General features: G+C 42.7%; 1 protein-coding gene across 2 annotated transcripts in view; it reads left to right on the top strand.

Annotated features, from left to right (window-relative positions):
- The window catches only part of smpd5 (sphingomyelin phosphodiesterase 5), a 34,638-nt gene extending 15,331 nt beyond the window's left edge, over positions 1 to 19,307 (top strand). Inside the window, exons 4-9 of one of the 2 annotated variants that reach the window (XM_078536206.1) lie at positions 492 to 567; positions 2,955 to 3,095; positions 4,702 to 4,791; positions 11,795 to 11,858; positions 12,744 to 12,903; positions 18,978 to 19,307. In XM_078536206.1, coding sequence (XP_078392332.1) covers positions 492 to 567; positions 2,955 to 3,095; positions 4,702 to 4,791; positions 11,795 to 11,858; positions 12,744 to 12,903; positions 18,978 to 19,109 — 663 coding nt within the window. In that variant the 3' untranslated portion in view covers positions 19,110 to 19,307. The remainder of the gene's footprint in view (positions 1 to 491; positions 568 to 2,954; positions 3,096 to 4,701; positions 4,792 to 11,794; positions 11,859 to 12,743; positions 12,904 to 18,977) is intronic. The other variant, XM_078536208.1, reaches the window with a different exon arrangement.
- Positions 19,308 to 24,449: the final 5,142 nt, after the last annotated feature.

Here is a 24,449-nt window from a genome sequence, read left to right as displayed (position 1 = left end):
CCCTGTTTATATAGAAAAAAAGTCTGACCATCAGTGAGTATTTTTGTCCCTTTTTTTTTTATTTCTGCGTTTATAACCTGAGGGGGAAGAGCCTGTGCAAACACCACCTGCCAATCAACCAAGTCCAAAAACTTTCTAATACAATGGATGTGAGATTACTGATTGCTGAGAGAGGTTGATGGTTTGCTGCTCTCTCTTGTATGGAGAAACGAGCAATTAGGGATGGGCAATAAATGCTGGCCTAGCCAGTGACGTCCATATCCCATGAACGAATAAAAAAATGAATTAGCCTTTGAACCACATTTTTATCTCCACACCTTTACTTTTCAAACCTGTGTGAATGCACTTTGTTTTAAATGCCAACGTTTAAGTGTAGCTCTTCTTCAAATCCTTTTCCTGGTGATGTGTGGGCAAGGTTAATTTAAAAAACGGCCCTTAAAATGTGCTAGTCATCAAAAGCAAAATGATAATGAAAATGTTTTTACTTTCAGGTCCAAGTTGGTTTGACTCAGAAAGGTCAGCAGATTGTGGGATATCTCAGCTGCACTCACCTGCACGCCACCGCAGGTAAAGAAGCATGGGAATGGGTTCCTTAATCCAGCAGGTTTTGGGTCATTGATGAAGCAATTGAAACTGGGCCTAGGACACTACCCTGAGGAACTCCTACAGTGACGTCCTGTGGCGGAGATGATTGACCTCCAACAACCACAACAACTTCCTTTGTGCTAGGTATGACTCCAACCAGTGGAGAGTTTTCCCCCTGATTCTTAGGGGTTCTCAATGCCACACTAATCATTAAATGCTGCCTTGATGTCAAGGACAATTACTCTAACCTCACATCTGGAATTCAGCTCTTTTGTCCATGTTTGGACCAAGGCTGTAGTGAGGTCTAGTGCCAAGTCATCCTGGTGGCATTAGTGAGCAGGTTATTGAGTGCTATCAATTGGCAATTAACCCATCAAGGATATCTTCCATCACCTTTCTGATAATTGAGAGTAGAGTGATAACGTTGGTAATTGGTCAGATTGCATTAATCCGGCTTTTTTTATAGACAGAATTGCAGCATGAAATCGCGATCGGGGGCCAATCACGGGCGGCGGGTCGCTTCCTGTCCATTCCCGAGCCTGCCCACCGCACCTGCCCAACGACCTCAAAATTCAGCCCCAAATATTTTTGAAAACGCTGCATCCACTTGTTCATCTTTATCTATAAAGGCAGAATAGACTGAGCAGCAAAGAAGCAAAAACAAATGAAATTTCCATCAGCATTCCATAGTGATCTTTTTTGGAAATTCTTTCATGGGATGAGGGTGATGCTGGCAAGGCCACCATTTCTTGCTAATCCAATAGCTTGGTCAGATCCTACCTGCCAAAAATATTCAAAGATTCAGATTTTTGACAAAAGCAAACTACTGCAGATGCTGGAAATCTGAAATAAAAACTGATAATCCCAGAAATACTCAGCAGGTCTGGCAGCATCTGTGGCAAGATAAACTGTTAATGTTTCAGGTCAATGGCCTGAAATATTTTCATATTTCTGCATCAGAAATGAGAAATGTTAAGAGATGTAACAGGTTTCAAGCAAGCACAGAGGCAGGGAATGAGGGGGTGGGGCTGGGTCCATGGTAGTGTGGAAAACAGCAGAAATTATATGACAAAAGGGATAACAAGTTTATTCATTAATTTGTGCTTTTCCTGAAGGCAGGCCATTGTCTGCTGATGCTTCATACTGGGTCGTTTCCTTGGCTGTTTTTTCAGAAGTGATTTGGCATTGCCTTCCACACACAGGCAGGATGAGGAGGCGAGTCCCAAGTCTCCTTCAGCGGAACAAGAATTGAGCCCCTGTTGTTCTGAACCACATGCTTGCCATGTAGCTAACTGGCCAATGGAACATGTGGTGGTGTGGATAGTGATGGCAGAGACTCCAATTTTCTTCCCATCACATGGTTGATCAGGAATCCCTCCCACTTACTGACTGCCATTGGTGTGTGTCAGAAGGATTTGCAGGTTGGTACTCAATCTACTTGGCCATATTATGAATGCACCTTCCTTGACTACCAAGTCCTGGAGTGGGACTTGAACCCGGAGCTTCAGGCTCAGGGACAGCAATGCTACCTACTGCACCTTGACCTCCAACAAGTAAAGGCACAAAAAATGTGTCTAGAGGAAGTGTGAATGGGAATAGGAGAATTTATAATCAACGGCTGTTCTCCAAAATAAATGGAAGCAGCAGAGGTTATGATCTGAAACACTCTCCTGCCAACACAATATGGCCATGCAAGATGGCCACTGATCCCTGTCCACGTGTGCGCAGACATCCATTGACGTCCCTGCTGGAGCCTGCAGCCTAGAATTCCGAGGAAGAAGGGGGAAGAATGAGGAGAAACAATATTGTCTAACATTCACAGCAATCTACGATCCACTTACATTACTGTCTGCGCAGAGCATGTGCCATGCGGTCTGGCTGAAGGAGCGGGTTGAGTGCAGACTCTGTAACAGTCTTACATAACATAATGAGACAGAGTTTTGAAAAACTGACCAACATGATTGCAGTAAAACATCCCACAAGGAAAAGATGTTAGTTTCCTGTCTGCAAATCCTTCTAGCTTCTGTAAAAGAGGTTTCCAAAATCCATCACTCAGTCCAAGATAGAAATTCACATCATTCTCTCCTTCCGTCAGGGACGGTGATGACCGTGCATGCGCCCTGCTACACATTGTCCTTAAACCTGAGCTTACAACTGTGCATGCACGGCATTGGGAGCAAACACAGCTGATCTGATATTGTTGAACACAATGAGTCTGGATGTCTGTTAAGTAAAATTTGGGAGCAGTTTTTATTCCTGAAGTCTTGATGTGGAAATGAGAGACTTTCTATTTTTAAATTGCAAACCAAGGGAATGCTTTATGTAAGTTTGAGTGTTTGCCTGGTTTCAAGTCCATACGCCTCTTTCAGAGGATTGTCACATTCGCGAAGGCCAGCTCAATCACATGGTGGTGTGGATCAGCGAGTTCCAGGGTACATCCAGGAGTGAGGATGAGAAAGTCGTGTTCGACGTTCTTTGTGGGGATTTCAACTTTGACAACAGCTCACTGGGTGAGTGTCTGTCTGTCCATTCACTTGAAAATAAAAATGCTCTCCCTTCTCTGCCACTGATAGCCAACACTCACTTATTTTATAAGCTCATCCTCCCTGGAAGAGGTTTTGATATTAAGCCAGTCTGTTCGCAACCTTGGTGTCGCCTTTGATATCGAGATGAACTTCAAAACTCGTACTCATGCCATTACAAAGACCACCTATTTCCACGTCCTTAACATTGCCTGACTTTACCTGTCTCCGCTCATCTGCTGAACCCTCATTCATGCTTTCACTCACTCCCTCAAGGCACAACTATTCTAACACACACACCTGGCTGGTCTCCCACATTCTACGCTCTGTAAACTTGAGGTCTTCCAAAATTCTGCTGCTCGTGCCTTAACTCACAACAAGTCATGTTACCCTATCATCCTTGTGCTCTCTGACCTACATTGGCTCCTGGTCAGACAGTACCTTTATTTTAAAATCCTACCATGGTTTCGCTCCTCCCAATCTCTCTAATTTCTTTCAGCCCCACAACCCTCCAAGATATCTGTGCTCCTCTAATTCTGATCTGTTGCGCATTCCCAATTATAATTGCATCAACATTGGTGGCTATACTTTCTGTTGCCTAAGCCCTAACCTCTGGAATTCCCACCCTGCACATCTCTGCCTCGGTACCTCGCTTTCCTCCTTTAAACCTACTTCTGACCAAGCTTTTTGTCATCTGACCTAATACTACCTATGTGGCTCAGTGTCATATTTTATTTTACAATAATCTTGTGAAGTGCCTTAGTACATTTCATCACGTTAAAAGATGCTAAGTAAGATATGTTGTTGTAATTAGTCATCTGGCTGCAGGCTGTCCTTTACCGTTGTAAGTTTACGTGATTCTTGAGATCTGAGGGTCTCTGGCAAGGCTGGCATTTATTACCATGAGAAGACCAGGATAGGCTACCTTCTTGCTGCAATCAGTTTGATACATTGAAGTGGCTCACTCAGCTACTTCAGAGGCAGTTAAGAGTGGACCAACTTGGCATGGGACTGGGTTTGTATATGGACTGCCAAGTTCCTTTCAGTACAGGAAATTATTGAACTAGTTAGGTTTTTAACAAAAATGTAGCCATTTTCTAGATGCTTTTATTTAGCCGGTGTTAGTAAAAGGTGAAGTTGAGCTGGAAGAGCCCATGTTTAATTCTTGGTCTGTTCAGATTTTAATAGGGTCTGTGCAGATCTTAATGTAGTAGTTAGAATATCTTATCCGGATAATAGGCATGTGAGAAAAAGGTTATCTAATTTAACAAGTTAAAGCTGAACATTAAAATAGGCCAAAATCAGTTTAACCCAATCCTGAACTATCAAAGGATCCTACTTAGACTGGATGATGCTAACTAACTGCACTAGATGGAAAATGGCTAATGTCCTTAACCATGATCGGCGCAGGCTTGGAGGGCCGAAGGGCTTGTTCCTGTGCTGTACTTTTCTTTGCTCTTTGTATTCTAAAGAAGGGTCATACAGACTCAAAGTCAACTCTTGTTTTTCTCTCCACAGACACTATGAGACTTCTTGAGTTTTTGCAGCATTTTCTGTTTTTTCTTCCTTAACCCACTTGTTCTTTTTCCTCTAGAAGACCAATTGGAACAGCAGCATCAGATACTCAAAATGTATAAAGATCCCTGCTGTATTGGACCAGGCAAAGAGAAGCCTGGGATCATAGGTTAGTACTCAACGGACTTGCTCAGTTATTTGGTGAAGCTTGTCGTCTGATTTATATACAGTCTCCTTCCATTTACAGGGATGCACGCTTGCAAACAGGATTTGTCTAACGTGTGCATTAGCCATATAATGATATAGCGCCAGGGCAGTACTCCAGCACACACACTGTAGGTCACGATTGCAGTCACTTTTGTTACCGCAGTCTGTGTTTAACACAAACTGTAACCCCACCCCATTCCACTTGTAGGCGATCAGAAGGGCTTAAGCACACAAAGGTATTATACACAGAAGTACTTATGCTGGTTCTTGCATTCAGTGTACCTTAATAAGGGGCAAGCTAGCGAATGAACACAGCTGTTTCAGCACAAAATAAGTGGAGTACTTAAATTGCAATAACAGGCAACTTTGAAATGGATAATGGTTATTGCTCTTTGGCCAATATAAGCAACTGCCCGATTTAAATGTGGACATTGTTAAATGGTGGGGATTGTAATGTGTTTTAACTCCAGTTTTGGAGAAGTCTTTATTCAAATTTAGGATGAATGACTGCCTGATTATCATACCTTGAGACAGAATAAAGCTCCAGATTATTAACTGTCATTGTGGATGGGACCGAGTGCTCCCCACAGGAAGGGATTTAAAATCCTCAGATAAACCAGTCCAAGTGGTGATTTATACTTCCCCTCTGGGAAGGGCAATAAATCATCACCTGGGCTGGTTTTAAATCCAGGTTTTAAATGCAGGAGAAGAAAGACTGGGCGATTGACCAATACAAATGCTGCTGGTTGTGTTGGTTCTAAGAGGTGGGATTTAAGGACGTACTCCAAGGAACAGAGTGAGGTTGAAAGGTAGATGGATTTATGGAAGGAGTTCCAGAGTATGAAGCCTAGACAGCTGAAGGCACAGCTGCTTATGGTGAGATGAAGGAAGGGAATCCATAAAAAGAGTTTGATTTGTTGTAGGGCTGAGATGAGAGTTGATGCCATGAAAGGATTTTAACACGAGGACAAATATTTTTTGATGTGGCTATTCGAAAGAACCTAATGTGAGTAAGCGGCTTTCAAGAATTGAGCGAACAGCTCAGAATGTGACAGCATGGGCTGAAATTCAATTTTTACTGCACTATGAAGAGCTTCTGGATGGAAGTGTCACTGGTGTTTGTGGAGCCAGAAGGGAGCTGAGCCAAATAAATAGCAGGTGTTACGGAAAAAAGACATGCTGTCGAAGCTTTTCATCTTGCACTCAAGACGCGAGAGTGCCAAATTTCAAAGGGAACAACATGAGCTGCATGAGAAAAAGGCTGCTGATGAGTTGACTAGTCGACTCTGATTGCTCAAGATGTTGCTGTGACGCATGCACCATGCTTTTGTTTGTTCAAAAAAGGTGCAATATCTGGACGTACCCCTTTTGCCTGCAGAGGACACATCACGTTGGTGTACCTGCCAGCGCAGACCCCGGCCCCACCCCAGCACCCAGTCACTACACCCCACCCCACCCCCGCGCCCATGCACACTCGCGCTTCAGCAAGGCCCTCCCATTCAACGATCCCTCAAGCATCTCTTTCCCCTACCTCCCCTGTGCCCCCCTCTCTAGGCCTCCACACCTGCCCCACCTCTTCATTTTTCTCTTCCCCCACCACCCCCTCTCCCAAGCACAGACCATCGCTGCCCAACAGTACCTCCAGTTTGAAGAATCCACCTCCTGGAAGTTGCTGCAGCTAAAGGATCCAATTGGTCGAAGCTCCACCCACCGCTGCATATGTTGCTCCATGGTCACTGGAAGCCTCCACTGCATCTTGGCAGGCTGCCCCAGGCCTCCTTCAGGTAAGTGCTGACATTTGCATGCCATGTTGGTCCAGATGTGTTCTAGACCAGTGTGAAAATCCACTGGCAGCATGTTTGGGCAGAGGGGGGAAACGATTCCAGTCAAGCCTTCGTCTGCATCCCATTAACTGGACGCAAAACAGTTTCAAGTCGGTCTCCGGCGGGATGACAACCCACAGTGATGGGCGAGAGTGCATGTTCCCGGCGTCATTTCCCGCCAGCAGCTTTTCGCCTCCTGCTGTATTGTACCTCCTCCCCACCCCCAGTTTGTCATTAAAACAGGCACTGGGGGAACTGGGAAATTCCGCCCATGGTTACAAGATGACTAAGGTTGGGAAATAAATAATCCAGGTTACACAACATTTTGAAAAGGCAGGCAGAATGGAAAAGGAGGAGTGCAGGCAAGATAATCAAGGACGACGTAAGGACAGTAGTGAAAAGGGATCTTGGCTCAGAAAATCAGGATGTATGGTTAGAAATCAGGAATAGCAAGGGTCAGATAATTCTGGGAGTGGTTTATAGACCCCGTAACGGTGGTTATAACGTTGGACAGAGCAATCAACAAGAACTTATTGGAGCTTGTAACAAAGGCAATGTAATAGTTGCGGGACACTTTAATCTTATATACCAGACCAATCGAATTGGCAAAGGTGGCCTGGAAGATAAGTTTGTCGAATGCTTTCATGACAGTTTCCTGGAGCAATATGCTGTGGAAGCAACTAGGGATAAAGCCAATTTAGATCTAGTATTGTGCAGTGAGGCAGAGTTTATTAGAAATGTCATAATAAAAGATCCACTGGGAAATAGTGATCTTAATGCAATTGAATTCCACGTTAAGTTTGAAAACAATCAAACAAGAATCTTAAAGCCAATTATATACATGAGGGGAGAGCTGGCTAAGGCTGATTGGGTAAATAGACTGAAAGATATGGTGGTAAACAAACAGAAACATTTGAAGAAACAGTGCAAAATTCTCAACAGCAAAACGCTCCATTGATAAACAAAAACTCAGCGTGGCTTACTAAGGAGTTTAAAAATTAGATTAAAAGAAGGGGCTTAAAATGTTGTAAAGAATAGTATTAAGTCTGAGGATTGGGAATGTTTTAGAAACCAGCAAAGGGCCACCAAAGATTTGACTAAAAAGTTAAAAAAATAAAATGAGTAAACTAGCCAGACATACAATAACAGATTCAAAGAGCTTTTACAAGTATATAAAAAGAGAGGAACTAAAGTAAATGTTGGCCCCTTAGAAGCAGAGACAGGAAGATTACCATGGGGCATGAGGAAATGACGAGCTATTGAACAAATACTTTGTCTTCACAATAGAAGACACAAAGTTACATATCAAAAATAGAGGGTAACCTAAGAGGGGTTAATAAAAGTGAGGAAATTAAGGTAATATCAGCAGAGAAAAAGTATTGGAGAAACTCAGGCATTAAAATCCAGCAAAGCTCCAGGACCTGATGGCCTACATCCTCAGGTTCTAAAAGAGATATCCAGCACATCCTCCATCTCTACAGCTATGATTTTCCAAAATTCCTTGGATTCTGCAGTGGTCTCAGCAGATTGAAAGTTAGCAAGCACTGCTATTCAAGAAAGGAGGGAGAGAAAACTACAGGGAACTACAGGCCAGTTAGCCTAACATAAATCGTTGGATAAGTGCTGGTATCTATTATTAAGGAAGTCTTAACAAAGCATGGCATGATTAGAACAAGTCAACATGGTTTTATGAAAGGGAAATTCTGTTTGACAAATTTCAGGACTTTTGAGGATGTGACCAGTAGATAAAGGGGAACCAGTAGATGTAATCTACTTGGATTTCCAAAAAGCGTTCGATAATGTGCCATGCAAAAGGTTAATAGACAAGGGAAGAGTTCATGGAGTTGGGGTGTAACATTAGCATGGATAGAAGATTGGTTAATGGACAGGAAGCAGAGAGAAGGGATAAATGGGGCATTTTCAAGTTGGTAGGCTGTAACTAGGGGAGTGCTGTAAGGATCAGTGCTGAGGTCTGTTATTTAAAATCTGTTAACAAATGAAGAGAGTAATGTATTTAAGTTTGTTGATACCAAGCTAGGTAGAAAGGTAAGCTTTGAGGAGGACACTGAGGAGCTGCAAAGAGACAAAAACAGGTTAGGTGAGTGAGCAACAAGATGGCAAATGGAGTATTATAATATAGGGAATTGTGAAGTTATTCACTTTGGTAGTAAGAATGAGAGAATATTTTTTAAAAGGCATGAAACTTGTGAATGTTGATGTTCAGAGAGACTTGGGTGTACTCGTTCAAAGGACACAAGGTTAGCATGCAGGTACAGCAAGCAATTGGGAAAGCAAATGGTATGTTGACTTATTGCAAGAGTATTCGAGTACAAGAAAGAAGTTTTACCATAATTGTACGAGGCTTATTGAGACTACACTTGGAATATTGTGTACAATTTCAGTTTCCATATTTAAGGAAGGACATACTTGCTTTGGAGACAGTACAGCGAAGGTTCACTAGATTGATCCCTGGGATGATATGTTTGCTGTATGATGAGAGGTTGTGTAAATTGGGTCTATATTCTCAAATTTTAAAAAACGAGAGATGATCTCATTGAAACGTTCAAGATTATGAAGGGGCTTGACAGGATAGATACAGAGGTTGTTTTCCCTGACTGAGGAATCTAGAACAAGGGCACAATTTCAGGATATGGGGCTGATCATTTAGGACCAAAATGAGGAAAAATTTCTTCAAAGGGTTGTGAATCTTTTGAATTCTCTACCCCAGATGGTTGTGGATGCTCTATCATTATAGATACTTATGGCTAAGATAGACTTATTTTTGGTGATCAGCAATAATCATTTGAATAGTGGATCAGGTTCAATGGGTGTATAATCTCTTCTTATGTTTTTACAATGTCAGTATCTACATGTTCACTGACACACGGGTCTACCTCACCACCACCTCTCTTGACCCCTCCACTGCCTCTAAGTTGTCAAGTTGTTTCTCCAGTGCTGGATCAGCAGAAATTTCCTCCATTTGCTTATTAGGAAGATCTAAGCCATTGTCTTCGATCCTTTTCATAAACCTGGTCCCTAGTCCATCACTATCCCTGTCGGTAAGGCTGAACTGGAATGTTCACAACATTGGTGTTGTATTTGAATCCAAGATCACCTTCCCACCACATCTCTGCATCGTCATTAAGACTGTCTGTTTTCACCCAACTCCGTCCCTGGGAACATAGGAGCAGGAGTAGGCCATTTGGCTCTTCGAACCTGCTCCACCATTCAACAAGGTCATAGCTGATCTGGTTGTGGTCTCAGCTCCACTTTCCTGTCTGTCCCCATGACCCTTGACTTCTTTGCGTAACAAAAATCTGTCTAATTCTGCTTTAAATAAATTCTTTCAGGGGAAGAGAATTCCACATACCAGCGACCCTTTTGGAGAAAGTTTCTCCTCGCCCCTGTCTTATAAGAGAGACCTCTTACTTTTAAACTATGACCCCTAGTTTTAGTTTCCCCCCCCCACCCACCCACCCACCCCTAGAAGAGAAAACATCCTGGTATCCACCCTATCAAATCCCATCAGGATCTAAATATTTCAATAAGATCATCTTTCATTCCCTGAACTCCAATGGGTATAGACCTAACCTGTTCAGTCTTTCTTCATATGATAACCTCTTCATCCCAAGAATGAGTCCAGTGAACCTCTGCCTATAAAATAATTTTTTTTAAATGAGACCAAAACTGCACATAGGAGTACTATGTGGCCTCGTCAAAGCCTTGTTTAACTGTAGTAAAATCTCCCAACTTTTATATTCCATTCCTCTTGCAATAAGCGCCAACATTCCATTTGCCTACCTAATCAGTTGCTGAACCTGCATACTAACTGTGATTCATCTACCACCAAGTTCTGCAATCTTTCTCCATTTAAATAGTATACTGCTTTTCTATTCTTCCTGCCAAAGTGAACAAATTCATATTTACCCACGTTATACTACATCTGCCAAATTTTTGCCCCATTCACACTCTATATCCCTTTGCAGACTCTTTATGTCCTATTGATAACTTAGGTTCCTACCTATCTTGGTGTCATCAACAAATTTAGCTACCATACATTTGTTCCTTTCATCCAAGTCATTGATATAGATTGTAAATAGTTGAGAACCCAGCTCTAATCTCTGTGGCACTCCACTAGTTACAGCTAGCCAATCTGAAAAAAACCTATTTATCCCTATTCTCTGCTTCCTGTTAGCCAACCAACCCCTTTTCCAAGCTAATATGTTACTCCCTACACGTCTCAGCTCATCTGCTGCTGAAACCCCCATCCATGCCTTTTGTTACCTTTAGACTTGACTGTTCTAATGCATCCCTGGCTGGCCTCCCATCTTTCACCCTCCATAAACTTAAGAGCATCTAAAAATCTGCTGCCTGTATCCTAACTCTCATCAAGTCCTGTTCGCCCATCACCCCCAGCTTTTGCTGACCTACATTGGCTCCCTATTGAGCAAGGCATTGATTTTAAAATTCTCGTCCTGCTTCTCAAAACGCTCATTGGCCTCTTCCAAGCCTAGAATTCTCAGCTATCTGCACTGCTACAATTCTGGCCTCTCGTGCATCCTCAATTTTAATTGCTCCACTATTGGTGACTGTACCTTCAGCTGCCAAGGCCCTAAGTTCTGGAATTCCCTCCACGAACCCCTCTGCCTCGCTATCTCTTTTTTTTTCCCCTTTAAGATGCTCCTTAAAACCTATACGTTTGATCAAGCTTTTGACCATCTGCCCTAGCCTCTCCTTATGTGACTGTCAATTTTGACATAACACTCCTGTGAATTGCCTGGGGATGTCTTGCTATATTAAGACATTATATAAGTGCAAGTTACTGTTGCTGAATAGCCTTACCCTGTTCCTAAATTCCTGTGAGAAGAGGGTAAAATCATGCCAGCTGATCTTAAAACATCTTCAGTAAAGAACTAATTTTGACCATTCAACTAGGCTTTGCTCATATAGAGATCCAATCCAGGGAACCTCAAGGGGTAAGTAACATCGCCAGATCTGTTCATCATGGTGAAATGAATGTTCTTGGGCACATCTAATGTATGGTTCTGTTATTGTGAACAGGCAATACTCCAAAAGAAAGAGCATCCTGTGGCCCACAGATATGCTCTTATAATAAGAGGCTTGTCCCATCTGTTTTTTTAGGTACACTGTTAGAACAAAGAACCATGTATGAAGGCCCAGTGATGAACCCAGAAAACCTGCAGCGGTGAGTATGGGCAAGAGAAGCAGTGCACAATGAGCAGAACTGAGCCCAATTACAAAACTCCCTGCATTTAAGTGGCAGCTATAGCTCAGTGGATAGCACTCTTGCCTCTGAGTCACAAGGTTGTGCGTTCAAGGCCCAGGCCACAGGTTGAGCACAATCTAGGCGGGCATTCCCAGTACAGTCCTGTGAGTGTGCTGAAATGGCAAGCAATTAGGCAAACAAATGGCATGTTGACCTTATTGCAAGGGAATTTGAGTGCAAGTATAAGCAAGTTTTGCTTCAGTTGTAAGAGGGGAGATCACACTTGGAATGCTGTGTGCGCAAATATTTAGGGAGTGCTGTTGTTCTGCTGGAGGTGCCATCTCTTAAATGAGACATTAAACCAAGGTCTGCGGCCTTGGGTGAATAAAACATCTCATTTATGAAGAGGAATTTTCCCCAATTCTTTGCCAATGTTTATCCCTCAACCAACATTAAAAACTGATTATCTGGTCATTTATCCCATTGTTGTTTGTGGGATCAGGCTTTGTGTAACTTGGATGCCATATTTCCTTTATTATTAGATACGTCAAAACATAGTTTATCTGATTGTAAAGTGCTTCAGGATGCCAAGCCATGAAAGGTGCCTTAAATGTAAATTTGGTGTTTTATTTCTTTATTCTGAATAGGTTACCGACCTTGCAGTTTAAAAAAGAAAACTTCCAACAGCTCAGTGTGAATGAAGCACTTTGTGAACTATTTCTATAAATGTTTTCTATAACCTTTGTTTGCCTGTCTGTCTCTGGTCATCATACCTGACAGATAAGGAGGTAGCTGCAAGGGTAGTTGAATGAAAATACTTGAATAATCCAAGGTTCAAAACACAAATGTTTTCGATCCTTTTAGGGCCTTGGAGATTGCTGAATTAAGGAAACAATACCTGGTGTTCCCCATGAACCCTGCTATGAACAACGCTGACAGCACAGAGCCCAGAAATGTGGGAGGTGGACGAAGGGTCGATTACTTGCTGTATCGGGAAGACACTGTTGCAAAGGAAGTGACTACCGTGAGTTTCCTGACTTAGCTCAACTCCCACATCCCAGTCCCATTCACCTAACACTCCTGTGCTCACTGGTAGTGCCATGATTTAAAATTCTCAACCCTGTTCTCAGATTCCTCTATGGCTCCACTCCTCCATCTCTGTAACCTCTTCCAGCCCCGCAGCCCTCCTTTTCTGGCCTCTTGCACATCTTGGATATTAATCATTCCACATTGGTGGCCGTGGCTTCAGCCACCTAGGCCTAAATTATGGAATTTCCTTCCTAAATCCCTCTACCTTTCTTTCCTCCTGTAAGATGCTTCTTAAAACCTGCCTCTGACCAATCTTTTGTTCACCAAATATTAAATGACTCATTGTGCTTTTTTTTTCATAATGCTCCTGTGAAGAACTTTGGTACATTTTACTATGTACTAACTACATGCAAGTTGTTGTTGCTGCAGTAATGTTAATCATAAGAACATAAATAGGAACAGGAGTAGACCTTTCTGCCCCTCAAGCCTGCTCTGCCATTCAATAAGAACTCCAGTAACCTTGCCTATCAGGAATCTATCTACCTCTGCCTTAAAAATATTCAATGACCCCGCTTCCACCACCTTCTGAAGCAGAGAATTCCAAAGTCACACAACCCTCATGGAAATTTCTCCTCCTCTCTGTCTTAAAAGGGCGACCCCTAATTTTAAAACAGTGCCCCCCAGTTTTGGACTCACCCACAAGAAACATCCTTTCCACGTCCACCTTGTCAAGGCCGTCCAGGATCTTGTATACTTCAATCAAATCACCCCTCACTCTTCGAAACTCCAGTGGAAACAAGCCCAGTCTGTCCAACCTTTCCTCATAAGACAACCCATTCATTCCAGGTATCAATCTAGTAAACCTCCTTTGAATCACCTCCAATGCATTTACATCCTTCCTTAAATAAGGAGACCAAAACTGCACACAGTATCCAAGGTGCGGTCTCACCAATGCCCTGTATAACTGAAGCATAACATTCTTATTTTTATGTTCAATCCCTCTCATAATAAAGGATAGTATTCTATTGTCCTTAATTACTTGCTGTACCTGCATACTAACTTTTTGTGACTCATGTACTAGAACACCTAGACCCCTCTGCACCTCGGAATTATGCAGCCATTCTTGATTTAAGTAATACTCTGCTTTTTTGTTCTTCCTGCCAAAGTGAACAACTTCACATTTTCCCACGTTAAACTCCATTTGCTGGATCTTTGCCCACTCACTCTATCAATATCCATCTGCAACTTCCTCCTGTCCTCTTCGCAACATACATTCCTACCAATCTTTGTGTCATCTGCAAATTTAGTTACCATGTCTTCACTCCCCTCATCTAAGTCATTGATGTGAATCATAAAATGTTGAGACCCCAGTACAGACCCCTGTGGGACTCCACTTGTCACATCCTGCCAATCAGAAAAAGACCCATTTATGCACACTTTTTGCCAGCCACCCAATCTTCTATCCATGCTAATGTGTTACCCACTACACCATGCACTTTTATTTTCCGTAATAATCTTTGATGTGGCACCTTATCAAATGCCTTCTGGAAATCCAAGTACAGTATGTCTGCAGGCTCTCCTTTATACACTGCACATGTTACTCCTTCAAAAAAAAAACTCCCAATAAATTGGTTAAACGTGGTTTTCCTTTCACAAAACCATGTTGACTCTTCCCTATTGCCTTGAGCTCTTCTAAGTGCCCAGCTATAATCTCCTTAATAATCGATTCTAATAATTTCTCCACGACAGACGTCAAGCTAACTGGCCTATAGTTTCCTGTTTTCGGCTACCCTCCCTTCTTGAATAGGTCTGAAAGTGGATAAATCACCTGGATCAGATGGATTATACCCCAGAGTTCTGAAGGAGATAACTGAAGAGATAGTGCAGGCGTTAGTGGTGATCTTTCAGGAATCACTCGAGTCAGGGAGGGCTCCAGAGGACTGGAAAATCGCTAATGTAACCCCCCTGTTTAAGAAGGGAGTGAGGCAAAAGACAGGAAATTACAGGCCGATTAGCCTGACCTCGGTCATTGGTAAGATTTTAGAGTCCATTATTAAGGATGAGATTTCAGAATACTTGGAAGTGCATGGTAAATTAGGGCAAAGTCAGCATGGTTTCATTAAGGGGAGGTTATGCCTGACAAATGTGTTAGAATTCTTTGAGGAGGTAACGAGCAGGTTAGACAAAGGAGAGCCAATGGATGTTATGTACTTGGACTTCCAGAAGGCCTTTGACAAGGTGCCGCACAGGAGGCTGCTCAGTAAGATAAGAGCCCATGGTGTTAGAGGCAAGGTACTAGCATGGAAAGAAGATTGGCTATCTGGCAGGAGGCAGAGAGTGGGGATAAGGGGGTCCTTCTCAGGATGGCGGCCGGTGACTAGTGGAGTTCCGCAGGGACCAGAACTTTTCACTTTATACATTAATGATCTAGATGAAGGAACTGAGGACATCCTGGCTAAATTTGCAGATGATACAAAGATAAGTGGAGGGACAGGTAGTATTGAGGAGGTGGGGAGGCTGCAGAAGGATTTGGACAGGTTAGGAGAATGGGCAAAGAAGTGGCAGATGGAATACAACGTGGGCAAGTGTGAGGTCATGTACTTTGGTAGGAAGAATGGAGGCATACACTATTTTCTAAATGGGGAGAGAATTCAGAAATCTGGAGTGCAAAGGGACTTGGGAGTCCTAGTCCAGGATTCTCTTAAGGTTAACTTGCAGGTTGAGTCGGTAGTTAGGAAGGCAAATGCAATGTTGGCATTTATTTCGAGAGGACTAGAATATAAAAGCAGGGATGTGCTGTTGAGGCTTTATAAGGCTCTGGTCAGACCACATTTAGAATATTGTGAGCAATTTTGGGCCCCGTATCTCAGGAAGGATGTTCTGACCCTGGAGAGGGTCCAGAGGAGGTTCACGAGAACGATCCCAGGAATTAAAGGCTTAACATTTGAGGAACGTTTGAGGACCCTGGGTCTATACTCGATGGAGTTTAGAAGGATGAGGCGGGGGGGGATCTGATTGAAACTTACAGAATACTGAAAGGCCTGGATAGAGTGGATGTGGGGAAGATGTTTCCATTAGTAGGAGAGACTAGGACCCAAGGGCACAGCCTCAGAGTAAAGGGAAGACCTTTTAGAACAGAGATGAGGAGAAACTTCTTTAGCCAGAGAGTGGTGAATCTATGGAATTCATTGCCACAGAAGGCTGTGGAGGCCAGGTCATTGAGTGTATTTAAGATGGAGATAGATAGGTTCTTGATTGGTAAGGGGATCAAAGGTTATGGGGAGAAGGCGGGAGAATGGGGTTGAAAAACTTATCAGCCATGATTGAACGGTGGAGCATACTCGATGGGCCAAATGGCCTAATTTCTGCTTCTATGTCTTATGGTCTTATGGAATAGAGGGGTTATATTTGCTACTTTCCAATCTGATGGAACCTTTCCAGAATCTAGCGAATTTTGGAAAATTAACACCAGTGCTTCAACTACCTCATTAGCCACCTCTTTTAAGACCTTAGGATATTGTCCATCAGGACCTGGAGACTTGCAAGCCTGCAGTTCCATCAGTTTGTTCAGTACTGTTTCCCTAGTGGCTTAAATTTCACCAAGTTCCTTTCTCCCATTCACCACCTGATTTGCAGCTTTTACTGGAATGTTTTTTGTATCCTCTATAATGAACACAGAAGCAAAATGTTTGTTCATTTCTTCCACCATTTCCTTATTGTCTATTCCCAAAAATGAGTAGAGGATGAGAAACTCTCGCTCCAGTGGTTCTGAAATCACTAGGGTTTTTATTGTTCATACTTGATTGTGAACAACTTAGCTAAAGCCACCTTTGCATATTTTCCTACAACTGAATGGCTTCCTAGGCGACTTCAGACAGCAGTGAGAGTTAGCAAAGGAATGTGAACTTTCACTTGAAGCTGGTCCTTGCCTAGTCTGTGTACTGAAGCTGCAAGCAGTAGTTACTGAATGGCCAAGGTTCTGGTTCTTGTTTCGATTTTTGCTCTCCACTCCCTTGGCTGCTGAGGGAAGTCGTAGCTTCAGGTCAGGCTGAGGATTGACTGAGAAGAACAGGAAATGTATTCAGCCCCAAGTGACTGAGTTCCACATTAGGTTGAGTGCTACCAATTGAGAAATCTAGGGGGCCCTTAATTTTCCTTTTTCCAAATGTTATAAACACATTTAATGCCAACTCATTCAGGTTTTATTCTACAGTTAATAAATGTCAGTAAATTTTAAGTTTTAACTATCCCAGTGTATTCAGAGAGTGACTGCTCATGACATCAAGGCAGACGGAGTGTGGCACCAAGGAGCCCAGGCAACATTGAAGTCAATGGGAATTGGGAAAAACTCATACCGAGCACCAAAAAAGATGCTTATGGTTATTAGAGAGCACTCATCTCGGCCCTAGGACACCACTACAGGAGTTCAAGGCAGTGTCTGAGGCCCAACCATTTTCAGCTGTTTCATCAATGACCTTCCCTCTGCCATGTTCACTGGTTGTACGGTGTTCAGTAGCATTTGTGACTCCTCAGACACTGAAGCGGTCCACTCCCACATGGCAGCAAGACCTGGACAACATTCAGGCTTGAACTGCTAAGTAGAAAGTAACATTGACTACGACTATCTCCAACAAGAGGGAATCTAATCTCACCTTGATGTTTAATAGCATTATCATTGCTGAATCTCCCACCATCAGCATCCTGGGTTCACCATTAATTGCAAACTTAACTGGACCAGGCGGTGGCATAGTGGTATTGTCACTGAACTAGTAATCCAGAGACCCAGGGTAATGCTCTGAGGACCCGGGTTCAAATCTCACTACGGCAGATAGTAGAATTTGAATTCAATAAAAATTCTGAAATGACCATGAGACCATTGTCGATTGTCATAAAAACCCATCTGGTTCACTAATGTCCTTTAGGGAAAGAAATCTATCCTTACCTGGTCCACACATGACTCCAGAACCATAGCAATGTGACTGACTCTAAAATGCCCTCTGAATAAGGTCAGTTAGGGATGGGCAATAAATGCTGGCCTAACCATGAACAAATAAAAAAAAAAAAGAGCAGCGATTAAGTCACCCCTAAGTCCCTAAAGCCTGCATCTACAAGGCACAAGTCAGGAAAGTGATGGAATATTTCCCACTTGCCTGGATGAGTGCAGCTCCAACAAAACCCAAAGATCAACACCATCCAACACACAACAACCCACTTGATTCTATAGACTCTGAAATGGTTCCTGCAGATTGGAAGGTGGCCATTATTTAAGAAAGGAGGGCGAGTAAACTGGGAACTACAGACCTGTCAGCCTGACATCAGTATTAGGGCAGAATCACCATTGATTTATGAAAGGAAAATCATGTTTAACAAACCTGTTGGGAGTTTTTTTTTGAGTATTGTGACCGTAGTCGATGTTAATCCCAGAGAGAAACTTGGTTTACGGGTTATACCTTTCTTTGTATTCTGAAAACGAGAAGATGTATTGATCTAGGCAGTAAAAGTCCAGTAACACTACTGAGATTTTAAAAATTAAAAGTTTTATTAAGAATAAAAGGAAACTTAATTGTGCAACTGTAATCTTGTGTACTTAAGGTTAGTCTTACAAACACTCCCCACAAAAAGACACTCCAGTTGACCATACCCACAAGTAAACACCTTCCAGGCAACACTCCCTTATAGATGTTTAACTATTAAGAAATCCAGTAATATTTCCCAATACTAACTGCTGTGGCTTTAATAGAGGTATACCACATGACCTCCCAAACTTCAGAATGAAACTATGTCACTGTTCCTTCACTGTCACTATCTGGAAAATCCTGGAACAGCCTTCCTAACAGCACTCCGGGTATACTAATATCACATGGACTGAAGTGGTCAAGGTGACTCACCACCACCACCACCTTGAGGGAATTTGGGTGTGGGCAAAAGTTCTGGCTTTACTGGTGATACTCACATTGTATGAACAAGTTTTTTTTTAAAGTAATTATCTTAATTTTTTTCCATAATGGTAGCTCATTATCCTGATTTGTTCATTGAGTGATGGTGCTATTTATTTATTCTCCATGGCAGGAACTGGAGGAGTTCACCTTTATCACCCAGCTGGCTGGACTGACTGACCACCTTCCTGTCGGAATGAGACTCTTCATTTCCATGGCACCAGAGGGAGATGATGCGAGCCATGACCTAGATGATGAACTTTGAGCACTCCTCTCTCTCCTCCTCTCTCTCTTTTCCCCCCCCCCCCAGTCACTACTCCCTTGCCACTCCCTCAGAAAAAAGGACTGACTGGGATAAGTGCCAAAAGCTTCAGAAAGTGTGCAGATGAAATAATCTTTGATCTGATATTTTTTAAAAATGTAAATAGATAAAAACTGAAATGCTAACACCTGCCTAGAACAGGACATTTGATTATTCGTGTTTCTTCTGCTTTTCAAGATGAGGGATGTTGTTGATAGAGAATGGTGAACTTTCCACATCAGACACTTGGGCTGAATTTTCATCACAAAGGTGGAAAACAGGAACCAGGTTTGTTTGTGGGTCAGGAACATACGTCTGGTGGGAAACTGCTTAAAGTCATGATTTTCATAGGGAATCTCTTTCGAGTTACCAACAGTCACAGATTGCAACTTCTTTGGAGTGCAATTACAGTTCTTGGTTTTTCCAGGAGTGGGACATGAACCCACAACCCTCTGATTCAAAGGCGAGGGTGCTATGAACTGAGCCACAGCTGACACCTCCATTTTCATAGGGAATGAGCCCTTAATTGACATGGAGACTGATTCCTTGCCCAGTTAGAGCCAGTGGGAGTCCGATGAAGTGTGGGACTGATTTAAACACCCTATGGCAGCTATCACTGAGGCTACTGGTTGCCCTAAGGGAGAAATTTGATTGTGCCAAAGTCTCCTACAGCACCGAAGATGGCCAGGAGAGCCAGAGGCCTAACACCTGGTGCAGGATTGTCCCCCTCAGTTCATTGATGCTGACCTGGATCTAATGCTGGTGCCTGTGAAGGGTGGCAGAAGGCCATCGTGTTGCATGGAGCACTAAATGCATCACTGGTGCATACTATGTCTCTGCCAACTGTTTTTATCTATTTGTACTGTATACATGACACTTTAAGCACAACGTCTTGGACTCCTTTTATTGCTGATGTGACGGAAAAAGTGATATGAGGTGATGACATGATTAGATCCTCTATGGTGAGGATAAAGGCTCTGGGTGCTGTGCTTCCTTCCTAAGCCATTAGATGTCCAGGCTGCATGTTTCATGTCTTAACGCAGGTACCTTAGACTCTCTACTATACCATGTCCCTCAAGCTGGTTGAGGAGCTCAGTTGACATGTTCCTGAAATCATGATCAACCCTTTGTACCAAATGTCGCCTAACTGCCTCATTGTGCATTGGGGCACGGCCCTGTTAAGCATATTCTCTCCATCTCCAATTCCTCCCCTGATAATTTGCCTCTTTTCAGGGCCTCAAGGGCAACACCAGAGAACCTTGCAAGAGGGTGCTAGAGTAGGCATTTGGCAGTAGCTACTATGTTAAGGATATGATCCCCATTGCCTTCCTGTTGCTTGGTGTTCCACCCTAAATGCAGTTGTACTGCCCCTCTTTTTTTAAATTATTCGTTCATGGGATGTGGATGTCGATGGCCAGGCCAGCATTTATTACCTATCCCTAGTTCAGAGGGCATTTAAAAGTCAAACACATTGCTGTGTGTCTGGAGTCACATATAGGCCAGACCAGGTAAGGACAGCAGATTTCCTTCCCTAAAGGACATTAGTGAACCAGATGGGTTTTTACAACAATCGACAATGGTTTCATGGTCTCATTAGACTTTTAATTCCAGATCTTTTATGGGGACCTGGGTTCAAATTCTACCATCTGCCGTGGTGGGATTTGAACCCAGGTCCCCAGTGCATTACCCTGGGTCTCTGGGTTACTAGGCCAGTGACAATACCACTATGCCATCACCTGCCAACAGGCTCAAAAACTGAGTCATGCCCTCAATGCCAACTGCAGTCTAATGGACAGATAGCCACCAAATATTTCTTCTGACCCCCACAATGCCAGTGGGGGTGACAATCCCATTAAGTGCCTGAATGCTCAATATCCACTTTCCCCACCACTTGCACAGAGCAAAGTTTCCCCTTTGCCTCACTCACTCTTGTATGGGGCTGGGGTGATTTCCTGGGGCAGCCATGACTGGCTTCAGCTACTGTACCTGACTCTGTTCAACTGATCAGAAACTGACAGGAAGTTAAGGATGGTATCAAATGGAAAGAAAAGGTGTACGATCCTGTGAAGATTAGCATTAGGCCAGGAGATTGGAGAAATTTTAGAAATCAGTAAAAGATGACAAAGGAAAAGAGGGAAAAATTAGAATAAGTAAAGTGGCAAAAATAAAAAGTTTCATAGAGTAACTAAAATAAACAATGGTCACTTAGAGGATGAGACTGGGGAATTAATAATGGGTAAACAAGGAAATGGCAGAAATAGAATAAATAGTTTATAACTCTCCATGGTACAAGGAGGAAGGGAGGAATTTAAAACGCCCTGGATCTGATGCCTTGCATCCTAGTGTATTAAAAGAGGTGGCTGCTGAGATAGTGGATGCATTATTTGTCATCTTTCAAAATTCCCTAGATTCTGAAGAAGTCCCAGTACAAATATAACAGCTTTTCAAAAAAGGAGGAAACTATGGGCCAGTTAGCCTAACATCGAACATTGGGAAAATGTTAGAATCCATTACTAAGTAGTAGCAGGACAATAAGATAATATAATCTGGCAAAGGTTTTGTGAAAGGAAAGTTATGTTTGACAAATTTATTAGAGTTCTTTGAGGATGTAACAATGGATAAAAGAGAACAAGTAGATGTGGTCTTTTGGAAATCTAAATGCATAGAAACTAGGAATAGGCCATTCATTATGATCGTGGCTGATCATCCAACTCAATAGCCTGCTCCCACTTTCTCCCCATACCTTTGATCCCTTTTGCCCCAAGAGGTACATCTAACTCCTTCTTGAAAACAAACAATGTTTTAGTCTCAACTACTTTCTGTGGTAACGAATTCCACGGGCTCTCCACTCTGATCTACCCCATATCCACAGACTGTGACCCCTGGTTCTGGACTCCCCCACCATCAGGAACATCCTTCCTGCATCTACCCTGTCTAGTCCTGTTAGAATTTTATAGGTTTCTGAGATTCCCCCCCTCATTCTTCTGAACTCTAGTGAATATAATCCTAATCGACTCAATCTCTCCTCATATGTCAGTCCCACCATCCCAGGAATCAGTCAGGTAAACCTTTGCTGCACTCCTTCTATAGCAAGTACATCCTTCCTCAGACAAGGAGACCAAAAAACTGTGCACTATTCCAGGTGTGGTCTCACCAAGGCCCTGTACAATTGCAGCAAGACATCCCTGTTCCTGTATTCAAATCCTCTGGCTATGAAGGCCAACATACTATTTACCACCTGCTGCACCCACATGCTTACCTTCAGTGACTGGTGTACAAGGACACCCAGGTCTCGCTGCACATTCCCCCCTCTCAATTTACAGCCATTCAGATAATCTGCCTTCCTGTTTTTGCTACCAAAATGGATAACCTCACATTTATCCACATTATTCTGCATCTGCCATGCATTTGCCCACTCACTCAGCTTATCCAAATCACACTGAAGCATCTCTGCATCCTCCTCACAGCTCACCTCCCACCCAGCCTTGTGTCATCTGCAAATTTGGAGATATTCCATTCAGTTCCCTCATCTAAATCATTTATATTGTGAATAACTGGGGTCCCAGCACCGATCCCTGCGGTACCTCACTAGTCACTGCCTGGAAAAAGACCCGTTTATTCCTACTGTTTCCTGTCTGCCAACCAGTTTTCTATCCATCTCAATACACTACCCCCAATCCCATGTGCTTTAATTTTGCACACCAATCTCTTATGTGGGACTTTGTCAAAGCCTTCTGAAAGTCCAAATAAACCACATCCACTGGATCCCTCTCATCAACTTTACTAGTTACATCCTCGAAAAATTCCAGTAGATTTGTCAAGCATAATTTCCCTTTCATAAATCCATGCTGACTGTCTGATTCTGCCACTGTTTTCCACGTGCTCAGCTATTAAATCTTTTATAATGGACTCTAGAATTTTCCCTACTACCAACGTCAGGCTGACTGGTCTATAATTCCCTGTTTTCTCTCTACCTCCCTTTTTAAATAGTGGGGTTACATTAGCTACCCTCCAATCTGTAGGAACTGTTCCAGTCTATAGAATCTCAGAAGATGACCACCAATGCATCCACTTTGATAAGGTGCCGCATGAAAGGCACAAGATAGCTTATGGTGATGGGTGTAATGTATTAGCATAGATAGAGAATTGTCTAACCAACAAGAAATGAAGTTGGGATAAATGGATCATTTTCAGTTTGGCAAACTGACTAATAGGTTGCCAAAGGGATCAGTGCTGGGGCCTCAACTGTTTACGCTCTACATTAATGGCTTGGATGAAAGAACAGTGTGTATTGAAGCCACATTTGTTGTTGATACAAAGATAGGTGGGAAAGCAAGTTGTGAGGAAGACCATCTGCTAAGGGATGAGAGGCTAAGCAAGTGGGCAAAATGGAATATAATAGAAAGAGGTTTCTACTTTGATGGGAAGACTAGAACAGCAAAGTATTTAAATAGATTATAGAATGTTGCAGTACAGGAGGATCTGGGCGTTATCATACATGAACTACAAAAAGCCAGCATGCAGGTACTTACTAAAGCAAGTAATTAGGAAGCCAAATCAAATGTTGGCCTTTATTGCGAGGGAGATTCAAGTATAAAAGAAAGGAAATTTTGTTACAACAGTATAGTTTTGGTCTACTTATAAGGAGGGGTATACTTGCATTGGATACAGTTCACTAGGTTTATTCCTGGGATGAAGAGGTTTTTGTCCCATGAGGAAAGGCTGAGCAGGTTGGACCTATAATCAATCTAAATAAACAAATTGCTGGAGATACTACGTAGATCAGGCAGCATCGGTGGAGAGTGTGAGTTAACATTTCAGACTGACGGCCCTTCATCAGAATAGCTTTGAGGTAGACAGAATTGGTGCTGCTCGAGACAGGTTGAGAATATGCTTGTGACAGCATGTGGTATTGAGAGTGGATCTTGGGGTGTAGCATGAAAACAGTTCAAGGAATTGAATGTCCAGAAGTTATTTGTAATCACGTGTGGATCTGAAATACGAAGGATGGAATTTCAGTAGCAATCCACGTGATATAAATTGGAACTGGAGACAACAGCTAAGGAAGCAGATGGTTGTGGAAGCAATGTTTTTGTAGGTACCTGATCAAACACAAGGGAAACAGCAATGAAGGTGAACAACGTAGAAGACAAACAGAATTTCATGGTAGGCATTCCCGGAAGAAAAAATGTAGTGAATTAACATCTAACAAAAAAAGCAAAATAAAGTAAAATATTTCAGATTTCCAACATCTGCAGTAAGAACAGAAAATACTGGGAATGTCAGCAAGTCAGGCAGCAACTG

Source organism: Cetorhinus maximus, chromosome 3 (assembly GCF_964194155.1).
Source record: "Cetorhinus maximus chromosome 3, sCetMax3.hap1.1, whole genome shotgun sequence".
NCBI classification, from domain to species: domain Eukaryota; kingdom Metazoa; phylum Chordata; class Chondrichthyes; order Lamniformes; family Cetorhinidae; genus Cetorhinus; species Cetorhinus maximus.
Note: the sequence above shows the minus strand (reverse complement) of the source record. Positions and strands in the feature narration are given on the sequence as shown.